The 19175-nt window shown below is 43.3% G+C and overlaps 1 protein-coding gene across 4 annotated transcripts in view; it reads right to left on the minus strand.

Moving 5' to 3' along the window:
• RNF111 (ring finger protein 111) overlaps positions 1 to 19175 on the minus strand; it is a 54029-nt gene that overhangs the window by 5041 nt on the left and 29813 nt on the right. For 3 of the 4 annotated variants that reach the window (XM_035131178.2, XM_035131177.2, XM_035131179.2), the window contains exons 4-11: positions 11822 to 11985; positions 11020 to 11217; positions 9611 to 9924; positions 8403 to 8652; positions 7762 to 8128; positions 5791 to 5916; positions 4094 to 4220; positions 454 to 546 (exon numbers count right to left, since the gene is read on the minus strand). In XM_035131178.2, the coding sequence (XP_034987069.1) occupies positions 454 to 546; positions 4094 to 4220; positions 5791 to 5916; positions 7762 to 8128; positions 8403 to 8652; positions 9611 to 9924; positions 11020 to 11217; positions 11822 to 11985 (1639 nt within the window). The remainder of the gene's footprint in view (positions 1 to 453; positions 547 to 4093; positions 4221 to 5790; positions 5917 to 7761; positions 8129 to 8402; positions 8653 to 9610; positions 9925 to 11019; positions 11218 to 11821; positions 11986 to 19175) is intronic. The other variant, XM_035131180.2, reaches the window with a different exon arrangement.

The raw sequence follows: 19175 nt of genomic DNA on the forward strand, positions 1-19175 counted from the left end.
ACAACATCCAGAGGGCACGAGGCTGGGAAAGACTGAACTAGAACATTAAGAGTTCATTAACTCTCTGCATCCGATGTCTTAATTTCTCTGATGTGCATAACAAACCTCAGCTGCAAACGTGGCCCAGCTTCACTTAAGCAAGAGGAGTTTAACGCCAACTGTCCTCCCCTTCAGCAAGCCACCTCAAGCAGTACCGCATCCTCTCAACATAAACATTTATTGCAGTACATAGTCCATTAAATGCCACCTACTGCTGCATAAAAATAATAAAAAAGTATTCTATGCTTTTGAAACACCAGCCTTGTTCCCAAGGCACAATTAAAAGGCCAGAGGTCATTTTAAAAATATAATCTAAAACCAGAATAGTTTACATTTAGCTCTGCAATGTACCCCTCCCCCGTGTCCCCTCAAGCAAAAATCCTGCCACATAGCCAGGTTTATTCTATTACAAACCTCAAAATTGCCCCTGAAAGGGCCTCTGAATGAAGTTCCATCCAATCCCGATGAAATGTAACGAATGTGAGGGTAGCCCGCCATGTCAGGAACCTATTCAAATAGCAGAATGAAGTTAAATCTAATTGCAGAACAGTTTCGAGTATTTTACTGTCCATGTTGCAAAATACAGAACCCTGCTGCTTTGATTCTCATCAGCAATTGACAGAAAGCCATCCCTTCTCTTTTTGTAAGGGCTCCTAGAAACAAACTCTTTCAAAGAAGGAAACCATTCTGAACATGGTCTGAACCTGGTCCAGAGGATGACTTGTTCTCACCCAACCAAGACCTCAGGTGTGAGAGTATTTCAGAAACATTTTGGCAAATTATGTGCCTCAAACATAGTAGACATGAAATCTAACATGATGATGGTTATTATAACAAAGCTTGCAAATTATCTAAGAACAAGTCAAGGTAGTTCCTTAGCTCAGTGTTTCTCAACCAGTGTGCCTCCAGATGTTTTTGGGACTACAACTCCCATCATCCCTAGCTAGCAAGACCAGTGGTCAGGAATGATGGGAGTTGTAGTCCCAAAACATCTGGAGGCACACTGGTTGAGAAACACTGCCTTAGCTAGCCAGCTTCATGCATTGTTCACAAGAATTCAAATATGGTCTTAAAAGGGCAGGGACTCCTTCCAACAATGATACAACACTTAGAATAAACTGCAGTTTCAACTGACTGTTGGTGCATGCCTCCCCATACACAACCTCACCATGTTAATTCAGAACCTACACACACACACACACACACACACACACACCATTAGAAATTCCAACACTTTTTTATGGAAAGGAGAGAACAAAAAACAAACCCCAAAGGGAACACAGCAAGTCCCTTCAACAGAGGAGAAAATATAATAATAATAATAATAATAATAATAATAATAATAATAATAATTTATTATTTATACCCTGCCCATCTGGCTGAGTTTCCCCAGCCACTCTGGGAGGCTTCCAACAGAACATTAAAATGCAATAATCTATTAAACATTAAAAGCTTCCCTAAACAGGGCTGGCCTCAGGTGTCTTCTAAAAGTCTGGTAGTTGTTTTTCTCTTTGACATCTGGTGGGAGGGCGTTCCACAGTGCGGGTGCCACTACCGAGAAGGCCCTCTGCCTGGTTCCCTGTAACTTGGCTTCTCGCAGTGAGGGAACCGCCAGAAGGCCCTCGGCACTGGACCTCAGTGTCCAGGAAGAACAACGGGGGTGGAGACGCTCCTTCAGGTATACTGGACCGAGGCCATTTAGGGCTTTAAAGGTCAGCAACAACACTTTGAATTGTGCTCGGAAACGTACTGGGAGCCAACGTAGGTCTTTCAAGACCGGTATTATGTGGTCTCGGCGGCCGCTCCCAGTCACCAGTCTAGCTGCCGCATTCTGGATTAATTGTAGTTTCCGGGTCACCTTCAAAGGTAGCCCTCGATAGAGTGCATTGCAGTAATCCAAACGAGAGATAACTAGAGCATGCACCACTCTGGCGAGACAGTCCCAATGCACACTGTAAAGTCAGTAAGAACGCAGCAAGCAACCCCACTTCCAGGAATGCAGGCCTAACATTTGCGGAGCAGTATTCACCAGCCTGGTACTTTCCAGATGTTTTGGGTATACTGGCTGGGCTGATAAAAGATTTAGTCCAAAACATATTGAGCGACAGCAAGCTGCTAATGGTGAAGGCTGCTTTTGCAACATTGCTGGCATTGGCTTCAGAATCTCATGTCTCCTAAAAGGCCACAGAGATCTCGAGTTAAAGTCATCCCACCAAGCAAAGCAAAAATGAAACAAGAGACATTCCAGTATGCCTTCATGCCTAAAACAAGGAAGCAGTCAAAAGAACTTCAGGTTCAGAGAGTGTTTACCACAGCTAGATGCCTATCAGGTAGATTCCACATTCTGCACTTCCTCACCAATTTAAGCAAACCGCAGTTCCTCAGATCCTTTAATTCTTGAATTAAGATGCAATAGAGGTCACTGGATAGAAAGGCAGGGACTAAATCTTTAAAACAATAAATGCCCAAATCTGGATGATTTTCTGTCCTTCCAATGACATGGAATTAACCTTAGCAGAAATGATGCCTTCCCACCTGGCTGACTAACTAGAGCACTTCTAGTGTACTCTTATGCATAGCAAAGAAAGCCATCAACTCACAAATCCAGAAATTTCCTGGAGACCAGCCATAACCGGTGCAACTCTACTTACACAGACCATCCTTCAGGACTTTGTAAGAAAGGCACAAATAAAAGTTTTAATTCCTTTGTCAACCATCATCTGATCACACCTCTTTTGCTTTTCCAACAGCAATTTTCTAACTGTTTCATTTAGGTAAGACACCCTTGACAAGGGGTATTCTCTGACACTGACAAGCTGCACAGGGTCAAAGATAGTGATGCATAAGGCCCTTGCACAGTTACGCTAAGTGCTGTACAACAGGGTTCATGACATTCTCTGTAAACTGGGATGAAGAACCTGTGGCCCTCTAGATGTTACTACATTACAACTCCCATCATCCCTGACCACTGGTCATGCTAGCTGGGTTGAAAGATGTTGGGAAACCAACAACATGGGGCCATAAGCTCCTGTTGTAAGAGAACCTGACAATCCAGGTGCTATCATTTTAACCGGCATTTCATCTAGCACAAGAAGAAAAGCCAGAGATGTGTGTCATCTTGTTAACCAGAATCGCAGAATGTGGATTGTAGTACTACAAGCAGAATTTTCCTTTCTAATTCAGGAGCCTAAGCAGTCAAGTAATGCCACTGGAAAAAGTTACAGTATTCAGGTACAAAGCTAGGCAAGAACTGCCAGAACTTGTCAAAAGTGGTCTCTTCCTTTTGCATAAGCTGCCTTTGTGTTCTGGAGTCTGTGATCAATCTCAGATTCTGCCAAATTGCACATAAAAACTTCATGCGTGCAGACCAGCAGCAAATAACCATCCTTGCTTCCAATATGCCCTTCCTGTAATCCCAAACCCCAATATTTGTATTAAAATAGAGGGGCTGCTAGAATTCAAAACTACTTCCACCAACCACATCAAATGTGAAATTAAACAGTAGCAAAAGTAACTAGAAGATAATCCTCTTAGCACTTTCCAGTTAATCAAGGAGTATTGTAACTTAGCCTTGCAAAGTGAGTTATAAACTAAGCAACAGCAACAACAAAATCAGATGCAGAGTGTCAATGTACTACTGGCTAATTTAATTTGGGTTATATTCTGATTTCCAATTGAGAAATGTGGGCGAATTAAATCCAATAAAAGTTCCTGCCAGTTAGGACAGAGATGCAGAACAGATGCTGCGGGACTAGAACTCCTACCATCCCATGCTGGCTGGGGTTGATAGGAGTTGGGAGTCCAACAACATATGGAGAACAACAGGTTTCCCAGCCCTGGGTTAGGAAGCCCACCTTTTTCTTTTTTCACAAAAATCTTTGTATATGTCAATGTTCCCAAGAACAAAATTTCAAATGAAATGGAAGCAGGGACAACCTGCCATGGACTCTGACACAATCCTCACTCTTTTCAAAAGGGAGGAGCTGCCCCCAGTCGCTCTTGTGCAGCAGCAAATGTCAAATACTGGCAGTGGCTTCAGAGTTGTTCTCCTTACCATTAAAGGAAGAGCACCTATTTGCAAGTGGTGAAGTCGAGGAGGTGCATGATAGTGAGCCAAGTGAGGATGCAGCGGGCCTGGTGGGTAGGTAGCTGCAGTCACTCCTGCTTCGATTCCCAGCTCCCTATTGGGGGAAGGAGAGAATTCACTTTTAGTCTAGCTAGTTCCTGTCTTCTAGGCAGTGAAGGCAGCATCACATTCCCCATTCAGGAAATGAAATTATTTCACAGCAGCAATAACTTTGACTCATGCAGTTTTCTGGAGATGCTGTACATAAACATTGGAAACAGGAGTTCTCTGTTGATTATCTGTTTATTTCTAGGCCCGGATCAAAATGCCTGTTTTCATTCAGGTATGTTAGATGCTTTTGAAAGCAAAGCCTTCTCAAGGAGGCTTTCATAAAACGTAAAATGAAACATACCAGCCTTTCCCTACTTGGTGCTGTTAGAAGCTGTTGTCCAAAACATGTGGAGGGCCTGAGAAAGGCTGCAATATGCAATATGCCTACTCATAAAATACAATTACTAATTTACTAAACAACCATCGTATAACACAATATAACCCCTGCACAGACAAAAAACAACAAAACAAAAACAAAATTAGTAGCACACAACTGGCTCACACTTAATAATAATAATAATAATAATAATAATACAGTAATAAATTTTTATTTATACCCCCGCCCTTCCTGGCCCAGAAATCGGGCTCAGGGCAGCTAACAACAAATATAAAACATTAAAAACTTCTTAAAAACAGCTTAGAAACAACATAAAGTACAACATAAATGAAGCATCACCAGAGCTAACTGACCAAGTTAGTCCTGCTATGGCCAGCAAGGAGACCAGGGAAGTATTTTGATGTGGGGACCCAGAAAGGTTTCTTCAGAGAAAAAGGGAAGGGAAAAAGGAATGGAGGACCAGGGTAATCAGGGATCAGCAAACTTTTTCAGCAGGGGGCCAGTCCACTGTCCCTCAGACCTTGTGGGGGGCCAGACTATATTTTGAAAAAATATATGAACAAATTCCTATGCCCCACAAATAACCCAGAGATGCATTTTAAATAAAAGGACACATTCTACTCATGTAAAAACATGTTGATTCCCGGACCGTCCGAGGGCCGGATTTAGGAGGTGATTGGGCCGCATCTGGCCCCCGGGCCTTAGTTTGGGAACCCCTGGGCTAAATTGAAGGCCAGGCGGAATAACTCTGTCTTACAGGCCCTGAGGAAGGAGAGCAAGTCTCGCAGGGCCCTAGTCTCATGGGACAGAGGATTCTACCAGATTGGTGCCATCACTGAAAAGGCCCTGGCCCTAGTGGAGGATAATCTGACTTCTTTAGGGCCCAGGACCCTTAGGCTGTTATTATTCGCGGACCTTAGGGTCCTCTGCAGGACATACCAGGAGAGGTGGTCTCGTAAGGATAAAATGAGAAATCTCTCACAGTTGCTTTGAGGAAAAATAGGACACAAATGCAATAGATTAAAAACAAAGCCTATTTAAGGAGGAACTCAAACACAACTCAAAGAAGCATTTGCATCTTTACAAAAAGAACTGATCTACAATAAACTAAGAATTTATTATTGATCAGTTGTCTTTGCAAGTATGATGAACATGGATGCTTTGCTATAACTTCTAAAAGTAAATGTTGCTATATGTTTTGCTGATGTAAATCAAGAGAAGGTAAGAGCTTACTAACCAGGCAGATCTCTCTGGTGCTTGACGTGGGTGCGAAGACATTGTCTGTGGTACATGAATGTGATGTCCATGGCCGTAGTTGGGATGCATCCGGTGAGGATGTGGTGGTGGTCGTTCATGTGCTCTCCTGGTGGGGGGGAGTAGGAGTATTGAAACCTTAGGAATGCAAAGCTTTTCTTCCTTTCTATATTACCTCACACTGCAGCCTAAGGGTGATACGTTTCTCAGCTTTCATTTCTGAGCAGCCTGCTTCATTCACAACCTCCCCACCCTGTCTCAACCAAAGTTCAATCTGGTGAAGGCAAGGAGAGAGATTCTTCATTGAGAAGTATATGGCTAGTGCGGGGCAAGATGCTTGTGGACAAATAGTCCTTTGATGTTTGTTTTTAATTTCTTTTTCCTTTTAACATGTTTTTAACTTTCTATAATTTTTTGTCTGGTTTTATGTTTATATTGTTGTAAACTGCTGAGATATATTTTATTATACAGCAATATATAGTAGTTTAAATAAACAAATAAATGTGAGAAAGGCTGTATAAATGCTTGACACAGGATATTTTAAGTACTATATAAAAATGGCATATTTCTAAAATGATTCACAGATAAATTGAACTTCTAGACTTGAGGTGGCCATTTCCCATTTCCCATTTCCCAATAACCAAGCCTCAGTAACTCGAGCTTTTTAATGAATATCAAGTGAAAAGCCCTATCTCAATTAGCATTCCTTTTTAAAACCCAGAAACTGGATGGAGTTGCTGTGATGTAATTATTCAAAGTGACAGAGGCTGACATTTTAATTAATAGCAGTTCCATTACATCTAAACATTAGAGTGCAGATGATAGGTTCCTGTTCTTAATGAGATTTGCTCCCAAGTAGAAGTGAGTCAACTATTTACATCCATTCATGTCTTTAGCTGTCTGCTCAAATTAGAGCCCAGGGAGGAGGATAAGGATGGTGCAGCTTTTAGACCTTGCTGTCCTTACATCACAGCAAATACCAGTTAACCTCCCCAATCCTTTCTTCTGAGTTTAAGAGTCAGTGTGGTGTCCTGATTATAACGCTGGACTAAGGCTGAGGAGACACTGGTCCAACTAGCCGCTCAGCCATAAATCTCACTGGATGAACCTGGGCCAATCAACCACTAGCTGCACAGTGCCTTTCACAGGGTTGTTGTGAGGAAAAAATGGGTGGGGAGAGAAGCAGGTCTACCAACCTGAGATCATAGGAAGAAAGGGGGCATTAAAAGAAAAAGGTAAGTAATTTGCTTTCAGCTGCTGTTCAGAGGCAGACTTATAGCTCCTTAGCTACCTCTTGGCAATTGCAACTAAGTGGGTGAACAGTCTTCCTCAACCTGGCGCCCCCCAGAAGCTTTGGACAACAGCGTGGGGAATCTTTGGCCTGCCAGATGTTGCTGAACTACAAATCCAATCAGCCCCAGCAAGCATAGCCAATAACCAAGGATGATGTGAGTTGTATTTCAGTATAATTATTATTATTATTATTTATTTATTTATTTATTTATTTATTTATTTATACCCCGTCCATCTGGGCGGCTTCCAACTGAATATTAAAAACAATACAGCATCAAACAAAATCTGGAGGGCTCAGGGTTTCCCTGATGTCGGTCCCTAACCAGCACAGCTGAAGAGCTGCTGCAGTCCCAAAGTTCTGGAGGGTGCCAGGCTGGGGAATGCAGTGATAAAAGATCAGGTGATCTGCCTGTATTCTAAAGGATTCAGAAAGAACCCTTATTGAAGCTGTTCTGGGTATAAGCTTTCTTATATCTGAAGAAGTGTGTATGCACACGAAAGCTTATACTGTACGCAGAACAAACTTAGTTGGTCTCTAAGGTGCTACTGGACAATGTATTATTCATTTCCTCACTGAAGCTGACATTCTTCTATGCCACTATCCACCACTAGCTGGCAGCAGCCACTGCCTGTTCCTCCTCCAGGCTAAAGCCCGACTTACGTTGGATGCTGCATCATTCTTCTCCTTTGGACCTCCATCCTCTGGATCACCTCGTGAGGGTGCAGCCTTTGGGCCGGAGATGCCGTGGCAGGGATGTGATGGGAAATAGACTGGTGGGTGGCTGGGAGGGGCTGTGGGATTGGGGCAGCAGCATTGGCCAATGGGTGTGGGGGCGGCGGAGGTGGGACAGGGTGGGAAGAGGCATGCGAGGATATGGAAGGGTGGAAGGGGTGGACGGGGTGAGGGATGACATAGTCCACTTGTGAAGTGGGTTGTGGCGGCTGAGGGGGAACAGGGGGAGGGGGGTTTCCATGGGAATGGGGACATGCAGCAGCTTGATGATGAAGCGGCCGAGTCAAAGAGGCATCTGAAAAGGGGTAGCAGAGAACAACAAACCCTGTTAGTTCATTACAACTATCTGCTAAACTAAGATCATCAGCTGCTCTTGACAGCAAACACACACACACACACCCAAAAAATCAGATGCCCATGGCAGATGCTTTGCTTTACCCTGCCACAAGGGGAGGCTGCACCACTGCCAATTGCACCACTTTGCAGAGACCCTGCCAGTTGCCATGAAGCAGGATATCCCTGGATGGCCTCCCCTGCCCAACTGATATAGAGACCGCAATCATTCTTACATGACATATAATGCCGGCAGGATGCCAGAGAAGCCTGCGGTGGGGGCTGAGGCTGGGGCTGGGCAACCATGTTCGCACTGTATCCATCTATGGCAATGGGCTGGCTGGGAGTAGCACCCGCCTGGTGCCCGTATATGGCTGTTCGGGAAGAGGCTCCTGGACAGCAGGGGTCAAAGGCTGATGCTCCGTGGAAAGAGCTGCTTCCGTGGTTCCTTATGCCATTGTTGCTTAAGTCCACTGGGAGTGCCTGCTGCAAGGAGGGAGAGCAAAACAAAAGATTATTTGAATATTCGTGGAACTGTGATCAAAAGGCTGCTATAGGACAAGTCACACAAAAACACATATGCACAATGCTGTCCATTAGCAAAAGATAATAAATAAGCTTTTGTCTCTGAATGGTATGATTAACGTTTGCCATTAGTAAATTTAACAAGAGGCCCGCAACTAGTTTTTCACCATGAAACTGGCATCTCCCTTGTAAACCTGCTAGTCAGAAGATAGAAGGAAACCCATTTGATCTCCACAAAGAGCTACTTTAGGATTCAGAAATAAGAAGTTCCTCCTTGGGCTATATTGGCCAACATTCCAGTTCAAGTCAAGGCACACAAGTAGTGCTTGGGAAAAGCCATGACTGAAGCCTGCCAGCAGCAAGAGGCATAGGAAAAATCTGAGTTTCCCTAGCCAGATACCCTAACTCCAAACTTTCCCTAATCCCACTTTCATCTCCACCAGCCTTTGCCCTCCAGATGTTTTGGGGGTAACGGGTTGAGTGCATACATTTACATTTAAAGCCTGGGGCCCAAAAATCTGAGAGAATGTCTGCCCCCATATAGACCTTTCCTTGCCTTGAGACCTGCAGAGGATGCCCTGAGCAGCAGCCCTGAGGCAGCATGTAGTGCAGGAGTATGTCAGAACATCAGAAAAGCCTGCCCGCTAGCTCAGGCCAAAGGCCCAACTAGTCCAGCACCCAGGTTTCAAAGTGGACTCCCAGGTGCCTGCAAGAAGCACACAAGCAGAACATCAGCCCAGCAACACTCCCTTCACTTGTGATTCCCAGCAACTGCTATTCAGAGGCATAGTGCTTCTGACAGTTGAGGCTAGTGACCTAGTACCCTAGAAAAAGCACTCTGCACAGCACAGCACATGGAGAAACTATTATCCGTAACTCTTAACCATGACCATAGTGAAGCATTCTCAACCAAACCTACCTGCTCATGGTACGGGGTGCCAGAACTGCTACTTGATCCTGCAGGTGCTGGCACTGGGGGAGGCCTTTCAACAGGGCAGCTGGATTCGCTGAACGATGGTGAGAGAGGGACGCTTGCGTGGGGGTTGTGGTGGTGGTGATGGTGGAAATGATGGCTGTGTTGTTGAAAACAGCTGGCGTGAGGGTGCCCCAGGATGTGGTGGTTCTGCGAGGAGCCGCCGCATGGAGAATGCTGGGGGCAGCATGACGGCAGCCTTGGCATTGCAGGAGGGCCAGATTCCAGTGTTGTACTTGAGGTATTTCCTCTTGAGTCATCTTAAATTGGGGGTGAAAGAAACATGTGAACTCAGCTGATAACACAGGTGCAGTAAAAGTAAAAGCCAAACCTGAAAACTCTGCAGGGTGTACAACTGGATTAGTTATTTGCTTATTAAAGTGAGACCACTGTGACCTGCAACAAAATGTTGCAGTGTGAAACGCTCCTCTTCACGGTACCAGTTAGTCACACCCTGCTCCACGATACTCCCCTCCTCCACCCCTCTTGTTTTGCATGCAGAAGGTCCTAGATTCAAATTCTCAGCACCTACAAGTAGCAGATGATGGGGAGGACCCAAAGAGCCACTGCAAGAAGAGTAGCCAGTCTTCGGCTAGACTTAGGCCAAGGTTTCAATCTCCCTGGTGTGGGATTTTTCTGCACAAGCTGCATTACAGGGCATTCTGAGGCACTCTGTTTGCACTGGGCACCAGAGTAAACTGTTAAGACTCACCAGCAGCCCCTACAAACTGGATGCCCTGGAATGTGCTTCAAACTTTCCTGGGGCTGCACACTGTGGGTTAGGCACAAGTTGTCACTCAAATGTTTGCCATTATAACATTTTCAGTAAGAAACCCCAGCATTCCCAGGAACACATGCTCCCCTACTAGGATCACAACATACAGGGCCGTCTTAAGCATATCTGGCGCTGTGATGCGAAGATCCCTCCGGTGCTCCCCCCCCTTTCCCAGCGCGACTGTCTGGCGGGCGCAGTGCGGCTACCGCGGGTGCAGCAGCGCGGCTGCCTGGCGGCCTGACGCATTGCGTCACCCAGCCTTGCCTTAGGGCCAGCCCTGACAACACAGTCAAGCTTACCTCAAGAGCCTGTGGAGTCTATATTTGCTATCCCAGTACAACAGATTGACCCCAAACTGGGTAACACTCTTGATTTTAAAAAATCACCGCAGCTCCCTGTAGTGGAATCTCATATGTCGTCAATAAAAAAAATACACAGGAAGGAAACACTGGCCCCATAAATTCTTTGCCTCTCCAGCAAAAAACATGCACTACATTTTCAAAGTAGTAAGCACATCGACTTTGTGGTACGCCAGCACTTTCACCTACTGCAGAACGGTAAAAATAAATAAAATTCATACCTCCTGCTGGATTCCCTGCAGTCCCACTATTGGTGAGGACAACCAAAGGCTCTGGGGCCAAGGAGGACTGGCTGTTGGAGATGCTAGAAATTACGTCAGAGACCTGCTCTGAGGTCGTGACACTAGGGCCACCATCGGACGTGGAATTTGCAGTCTGAGATTCCACTCTAGATGAAGTTGTTGGCACAACAGAGGGCTCTGTATAAAAATGACAACAACATAAAGAAATTTAAGCACCTGCAGCCTGTTTAAGTGGGTTATAACTCAGAACTCATTTGACACGCATCTTGGGCAAACACAAGACAGACAATGTGGGGTTACTATGTGACAGGCTGTGCCCAAACAGTACCCTTTGGGAGGAGTGCATAGAACCAGTCTAACAGTGATATCCACACCACCAACCTCAATAGTTCCACAGTTATTCATATCAGAATCAGTTTAACATTGTTGTGTCAAATGTTCCCATGGGCCGAAAAAAGGCTGGCAACCCCTGATTTATTCTGATCGCATCTGTGTTGGGGGGCAGGCCTGCAAAAGCTCAGGGTACCAACAGTAACATCTGAGGATGCATGTATACAAACATAGGAGTGATCCAGAGACTTTTCCATATCTGAAACATCATGAAAGGCAGCTCTGAATCTGGCCAGACCCAAAGTACCTTATGTGATGCAAGCAGCTTTTAACATGGCAATCCAAAAGTCAAGAGTTTGGAAGGCCAGCTAACACATCTTGTTTCTTTTCAGAACACTAATCTGCTTCTCACTGATGGGAGGGTCAAGGCTCTGTCACGGCTGCAACCTACCATCCTCATCCACTGTGAGGTCCACTACTTCTGCTGCATTCTGTCTCAGGGGCTGAATGACTGTGGAGATTCTACTACGGTTGCGCTGCTCCTGTGGCCGTGAAGCATGCGAGTTTGAACTGTGGCCCCAGTGGGATCGAGAATGCCCAAGTGACGATCGAGACCTGGAAGCATAAAGTACAAATGCCTGAAAACTCAAAACAAAGGTTCTCTTTTTTTTTACCATGACAGGTCTGGTAAGATGACCACTTCTCCAATCTGTACCACCGACAGCTTCAGATAATTCAATTCAAAACTGTGTTTTGTTTTAAGTGGTATTTTGTTTTCCGGATCAATTGTGGGCCACCTTCAGTAACATGTGCTCTATTTAGGGTCCAAGGTTCAATCCCTGGCATCCCCAGGTAGGTGTGGGGGCAGGGGGAGGCGGAGGAGACTTGTTTGAAGCCAGACTTAATGACTGGTTGGTGTACAGCCTTGGCTACCTATTACATCTGAAGCAGAGGTCATCGTTTACGGCTCCACAACAAGTCACAAACCCTGGCTTGGACATAATGGGAAATCAGGTTTGTTTATCCCACTCATGCCGGGGAACAGTGAAACCAGAGCATACCTGCCAAGTTGCTGTCAGAGAAATAAGGGACCGGGCCGGAAATAGACCGGAAGTAGCGCTGCTGCCATTTTGGAACTGGGCGGAGCATGCTCAGAAGTGACTTTTGATACTGCTTTGCCCAGTTCCAAAATGGCCGCCGTGCCAGAAGTCGCACTGCAGCCATTTTGGAACTGGGCAGAGCAGCATCAAAAGTCGCCGCCCAGTTCCAAAATAGCCGCCGCGCCAGAATAAACCGGGGGAAAACAAAAAAGTCCATTATTTTCAGCTAGGAACAGCTGGAAAAATGGGCATTTCCCGGGGAAAACGGGAGACTTGGCAGCTATGAACCAGAGTGATTAGGCAGATACACCAACATGCTGCTTGTTCACATTAGAAAGTCTGGCTCCTCAAGAGAAATTGTAACAAATCTGAAGTTTGAAATTAATTATGAAAACTTAATAAAATAAATACATAATAATAATAATAAAACCTGGCTTCTCATTACATGTGACCGCTTTAGTGTGGAGGATAGCTCAGCCAGGGCCAGCTGACCCAGGATGCATGGTGAGGCATCTGCCTCAGGTGGCAGGATCCACAAAGTCAGCAGATCTGGCTTGCAAGGGGCACACGGCTTACTGCCGCTGCAGCAATGGCTGAGGTGCACTCCTTGGAGGATGGATCTGCCTCTACCTTCGCAACCCACCCCTATGCCACGGCAATCTCTTGGCCCTGGCATGGTACGTAGGTGTGTGCTCACCATTTTGTGGTTCACATCAGGTGCCAAAATGTCTGGCACAAGCCCTGTGGATCAACGGTCTGAATCAGGATAAGGCAGCTTTCTATGTCCACAAGACTCTCAACGATTAAGGCACTAACTAGTCTGTGTCATCTAATCCTGGGTTTGCATTCTCTTACGATCATACCGTGCAAAAGTGACGAGATACCAACCGAAGATGAATGACAAGACAAACTTATGGACTATGCCAAAATGGCCAAATTGACTGAGAGACTAAGAGACAAAGATAATAGATGTATTTACAGAAATATTGTAAAGAAATGAACTCGCTAGCAGGATTTGACTAAACACTTACAATCACAAAATAGAAAATAGAAAGGACTTGATTCAGAGAATACAGTATTAAGATACAACCAAAAAGCAGGGAAATTATTATACAACAAACCAGAAGAAGTTGGGGGAAGTCGTAGGGAGGAGAGGGGGAATTAGGTTTGTGTTTATATTTGAGATGATGCGATTGTGAAGACAAAAAATGTAAAAATCAATCAAAACTATTTAAAAAGAAAGAAAAGAACATACTGTGCAATAACACATGGGCTATCTTTGCAAAATTCTAGCCCCAAGTAGTACAGGGTGGTCCACCACATACTGGCTAGAGGTCCATGATGACCTGTCACAATCCAGTCTCATTGCCCCAAGAATATGTAAACAGATTTTCTACTGCAGTGTAGCTTTGGAGAGTATTGAATTACAGAGTGGGAGAGATTCAAAAGGACAAGGCTTAGACTGAACCTAGCTTAACTGTTAAACTGCAGGTGTGAATGCGCAGTACAATAAGAGTAAAAAATGGCACAAAGGCTACCTTTTACATCACTAATGTACAGACCTAATGAGCAAGTGTAGTGTCATTATACACAAGAGCCTCAAATCGAAATTCATGCTTTTAATATATATATTTATTTATATATATATATAAATGCTATTTTAACCACATTACATAAAAATAGGAAGCCATTGTAACAAGACTGAATACTCAAACCCTTTACTACACAGCCAATTCAGAAAAAGCATGATGCGAATATCAAGTTTGCCAGAGCATCTTCACTACCATCCATCCAATCAAAGATCAAATTATAGGTACCCATTATAACAGTAATGTTAGACTGTTAAATTGAGTTCTCATAACTGCATCCTTGATTGGTTCAAGAGTTTTGCCAAGTAACAATGCTTACTTCCAAGTGCCATTACAGCAGAAGAATCGTATACAACACAGAATTAAAATTACAAAATCCATATTAGGAAAATTAAGAAACCAAACGATCAGGAAACCAAAATAACTCTGACAAGGCATAGACTGGATGGCTTTAACAACAGTCAAAATACCTTCCCCGCCGCCCTCTCACTACCTAGCCTGATGAAGTGTTCTAGAAAATTCCAAAGCTGACACAGTATTTTGTGATATTTTGATTGGCCTAATAAAAGTATTGCCCTATTACGTATTTGCAATTTTTCTTAGAAGCCAACATAAGCTACCTTTACTTTTTGAATTAAAGTTAGACTTGAATTAAAGTTAGCTCACCCACATTCTGGGACGTGGGTGGCGCTGTGGGTCAAACCACAGAGCCTAAGGCTTCCCGATCAGAAACTCGGCGGTTCGAATCCCCGTGACGGGTTGAGCTCCCGTTGCTTGGTCCCAGCTCCTGCCAACCTAGCAGTTCGAAAGCACCTCAAAGTGCAAGTAGATAAATAGGTATCGCTACAGCGGGAAGGTAAACAGTGTTTCCATGTGCTGCTCTGGTTCGCCAGAAGCGGCTTTGTCATGCTGGCCACATGACCTGGAAGCTGTACGTCGGCTCCCTCGGCCAATAATGCGAGATGAGCGCAGCAACCCCAGAGTCGGTCACAACTGGACCCAATGGTCAGGGGTCCCTTTACCTTTTACATAAGATCCCAAGTATAATCTTTGACATCTCCAGTTCAAGAAATCAGTACGCAGACTATGCTTGCAGAAGTGTTGGGAGAGATGCTGCCAGTGAATGCAGACAATACTGAACTAGATGGACAAATATTCTGACCTGCTAGAAGCAGCTTCCTGAGTTCCTAGTTGGCCAAAGTCGCAGTCCTAGTTGCTCTGCAAATACAGGGATGCGGATGTTCGGGCAGGAAGCACTCTGAGCCAGTCTCTTTTTTTTAATAGTTTAGGGAAAGGTGCATTTTGTATGCTTCCAGAAGAAAGCAACACTACAGTATCTTGTTCTCTTTCAAGCAAGCATATGTATTAAGTAACAATTACATTAGTGAATTGCAAAAATATGTTTACTGGAATCCTGTGCCCACAAATTCAATCCCACACCTCTGGGAAACATGCATGGATTTTCCAGCCTATTATGGGCAGGACCATTGCTGCTGACCTTACCCTACCTGTTTCCACCATCATCCACCATGGATGTAGCAACCGAGTAATTTCGTTGTTCCCGCAAGGGGGCAATGACAATAATCTTATCTTATCTTATCATCTTATCCCCAGTAGACAAGCGTTCCCTGCTGGTTTCTCATTCCTGTCAATCCTGTTATCTGCTTCTCTCTTCACCTGCTTTATTATGGTCTGCCTCTCTGGAGTTCTTCAGAGTTTGCCTTTCTAGTCCATAATTTAATTTTGTCGCTCGCTTGATAATTTGGGGAAATCAACCTACTGAGAAATGCCTGAGCCCTCCTCTCCACACCTCCAAGACTCACTCTACTGTGGGTGGGGGGATGAGACACATTTCTGCCTATATTGATACCCCTCATATACAGTCATGGGGAAAAGAAGTATACCCTCTTTGAAATTTTAATATTTTTTTACATATGAGGACATATTAACATTCACCTGTTCTTTAGCAGGTTTTAAATTAGGTAAATACAACTTCAGATGAACAGAAGATGACAAATTACACCGTGTCATGATTTTTTTTAACAGAAATGAAGCAAAAATGGAGAAGGCATGTGTGAAAAACTAAGTACACCTTATGATTCAATAGCTTATAGAACCACCTTTAGCAGCAATAACTTGAAGTAAACATTTTCTGTATGACCTTCAGTCTCTCACATCGCTGTGGAGGAATTTTGTCCCACTCTTCTTTACAATATTGCTTCAGTTCATTGAGGTTTACTGGCACAGCGCTTTTAAGGTCCCGCCACAGCATTTCAATTAGGTTGAACTGGGTCATTTGACTGGGCCATTGCAGCACCTTGATTCTTTTCTTTTTCAGCCATTCTGATGTATTTTTGCTGGTGTGCTTGGGATCATTGTCTTGTTGCATGACCCAATTTCGCCCAAGCTTCAATTGTTGGGCAGATGGCCTCACATTTTACTCTATACATTATGGCCAAACATCTCCACTCATCTGTTGAAAGGACACTGTTTCAGAAGTCTTGTGGTCTGCTCAGATGCGACTTTGTAAATCTAAGTCGTGCTGCCATGTTCTTCTTAGAGAGAAGAGGCTTTCTCCTTGGCAACCCTTCCAAATAAACCATACTTGTTCAGTCTTTTTCTAACTGTACTGTCATGAACATTAACATTTAACATGCTAACTGAGGCCTGTAGAGCCTGAGATGTCTCTTTTGGTTTTTTTGCAATTTCTCTGAGCATTGCACGGTCTGCCCTTGGGGTGAATTTGCTGGGACATCCACTCCTGCAAAGATTGGCAACTGTCTTGAATGTTTTCCGCTTTTGAATACCGGTAATCCTTCTCACTGTAAAATGATGGACTTAAAATTGGTTGGAGATGGCCTTATAACCCTTCCCAGTTTCATGGGCAGCAACAATAGCTTCTCTAAGAGCATGGTGTCATTTTCCCCCCTTGGCATTGTGTTAAAACACACCTGAATGCCCTAGACCAGCAAACTGCTAAAATTTCAGCTTTTATAGAAGTGGACACATTTGCTGATGATCAATTAAGCAAGGGCATCTGCTTAGCAGCACCTGTCTGCTGCTTAGTCCCTTAATTCCTATGAAAGCAGTAAGGGTGTACAGTGGTGCCTCGCTTAAGCCCTGTAAGACGAAATTTTCGCTTGAAGAAAGGGTTTTTTCTAGCGGAGGTTGCCTCGCTAGACGAATTCGTTTTACGAAAAATTCGTCTAGCGAATCACGGTTTCCCATAGGAATGCAATCAAATTCAATTAATGTGTTCCTATGGGCAAAAAAAAATTCAAAAAAATTCAATGCATTCCTATGGGATTCGCTAGACAAATTTTTCGTTATAAGAATAGACCCGTGGAACGAATTAAATTCGTCTAGTGAGACACCACTGTACTTAGTTTTTCACACATGGCTTCTCCATTTTGGCTTTGTTTTTGTTAAATAAATCTTGAGACGTTGTAATATGTAATGTGTTGTTGTTCATCTGATGTTGTATTTACCGAATTTTAAGATCTGCTAAGGAACAAGTGATTGTTATGTCCTGATATGCAAAACCACAGAATTCAAAGAGGGTGTACTTTCTTTTTTCCATGACTGTATACTGTATCAGTATTTTACAACGATGTCAATAAAGTAACCAGATACACATTAATGTTGCAGTTTCAGCATTTCCTAGGTCAGAGCTTTCCAAACTTTTCACTTTTGTGACACACTTTTTAGACATGCATCGTTTTGCGACACAACAGTTCAGTTTAACTAGCAAACTGAAGGTTAAACTAACCCATTTCCAGCCCTGGGAGGAGCATGGGGAGTGTTCACATGACACATCTACACACTGCAGCTGACACACTAATGTGTCGTGCAAGGTGGATTTGATTTAAATCAAATCTACTTAAATCACAATTTAAATCACTAGTCAGTAAGACTTGATTTAAATCATTTTTTTCACAGAAAGACTCATTCTTGATGGTATAATCTTAATATTGACAACCAGAGGAAGGTTACATTTTTGGAATAATAAATTTTCAGAGTACTGTAGTTTTTACAGTTCTATCAAAAATTACTGATTTCGTTATACTACATATTAGAAATACATAGACAGTTAACTATGAAATAATGGTGAGGTTTAACAAGTTAACTGTTTCTATTTGGACAACTTTTCTGCTGTACTTTATTGGAAGGAGAAAAATAATCATTTCCATAATAACCATTTAAACAATTTATTTGACTGAAACAATAACATTATAGCATATGTATCCATGTTTGTTAACTGATGTGGTTAAACAGGTTTTTTTTAAAAAAAATAGACTGAGTTTTAGCACACATGGAAAACTTAAAACAAATCCTTATTTCCTGATGAATAGCATTTGGACTATAATGTAACTTAAATAGAAAACTATATTTAGAAAGATTTTTCCTCCAAAAGCATTTTATTTTAAAAATCTGATTTAAATTTAAAAAAATCCAATTTAAATTTTTTTAAAAAATCCAATTTAAATTAAATTTTTTTTTAAAAAAATCATTGATTTTTATCCACCCTGGTGTTGTGACACACAGTTTGGAAAACCCTGGCCTAGGCTGACCATGGCCTCATGCAAGTACCTTTTGATTTCTCTCTACTTTAAAACTGATTCCAACTGACTCCTTGATGAATCCAGTGCTGGACTCCATGGACAAATGAGTGATACTCGTGCCAGGCATAAAACTGGGTGAAAACTCCAGCTCAAATAATCTTTAATAACAAACCTGATCCCATGATTTAGACAGGCAATAAGCTGGATATTATCAGCTGTGATCAGGAATCTCTGCATGCTCAGCCAATCAACAGGCTGTTGGTGCGGTGCTGAGGGGAGGGGCTTAGGGAGGCAGATTCATTTTAGACTAGGAAGGGATTGGTTTTTGTTTTTTTGTATTTTAATGTACATATTGTTAGAAATAACAGCAAAGCTCCCATCAATTCTACAGGGTGAGGGATCCATACATTTTGAGAGTCTGAAAACGAAGGAGAGAAGACTTTACTTGGGTCTCTTTCTCATTTGCTGAGGAGACTGAATTCAGGTTTATTCATTTATCTTTGATCAAGGCATCATGGCATCTATCAGCAGAGTTTCATCCAGGTTGACACTTT

The sequence above is a fragment of the Zootoca vivipara genome, chromosome 14 (genome assembly GCF_963506605.1).
Source record: "Zootoca vivipara chromosome 14, rZooViv1.1, whole genome shotgun sequence".
Taxonomy (NCBI): Eukaryota; Metazoa; Chordata; class Lepidosauria; order Squamata; family Lacertidae; genus Zootoca; species Zootoca vivipara.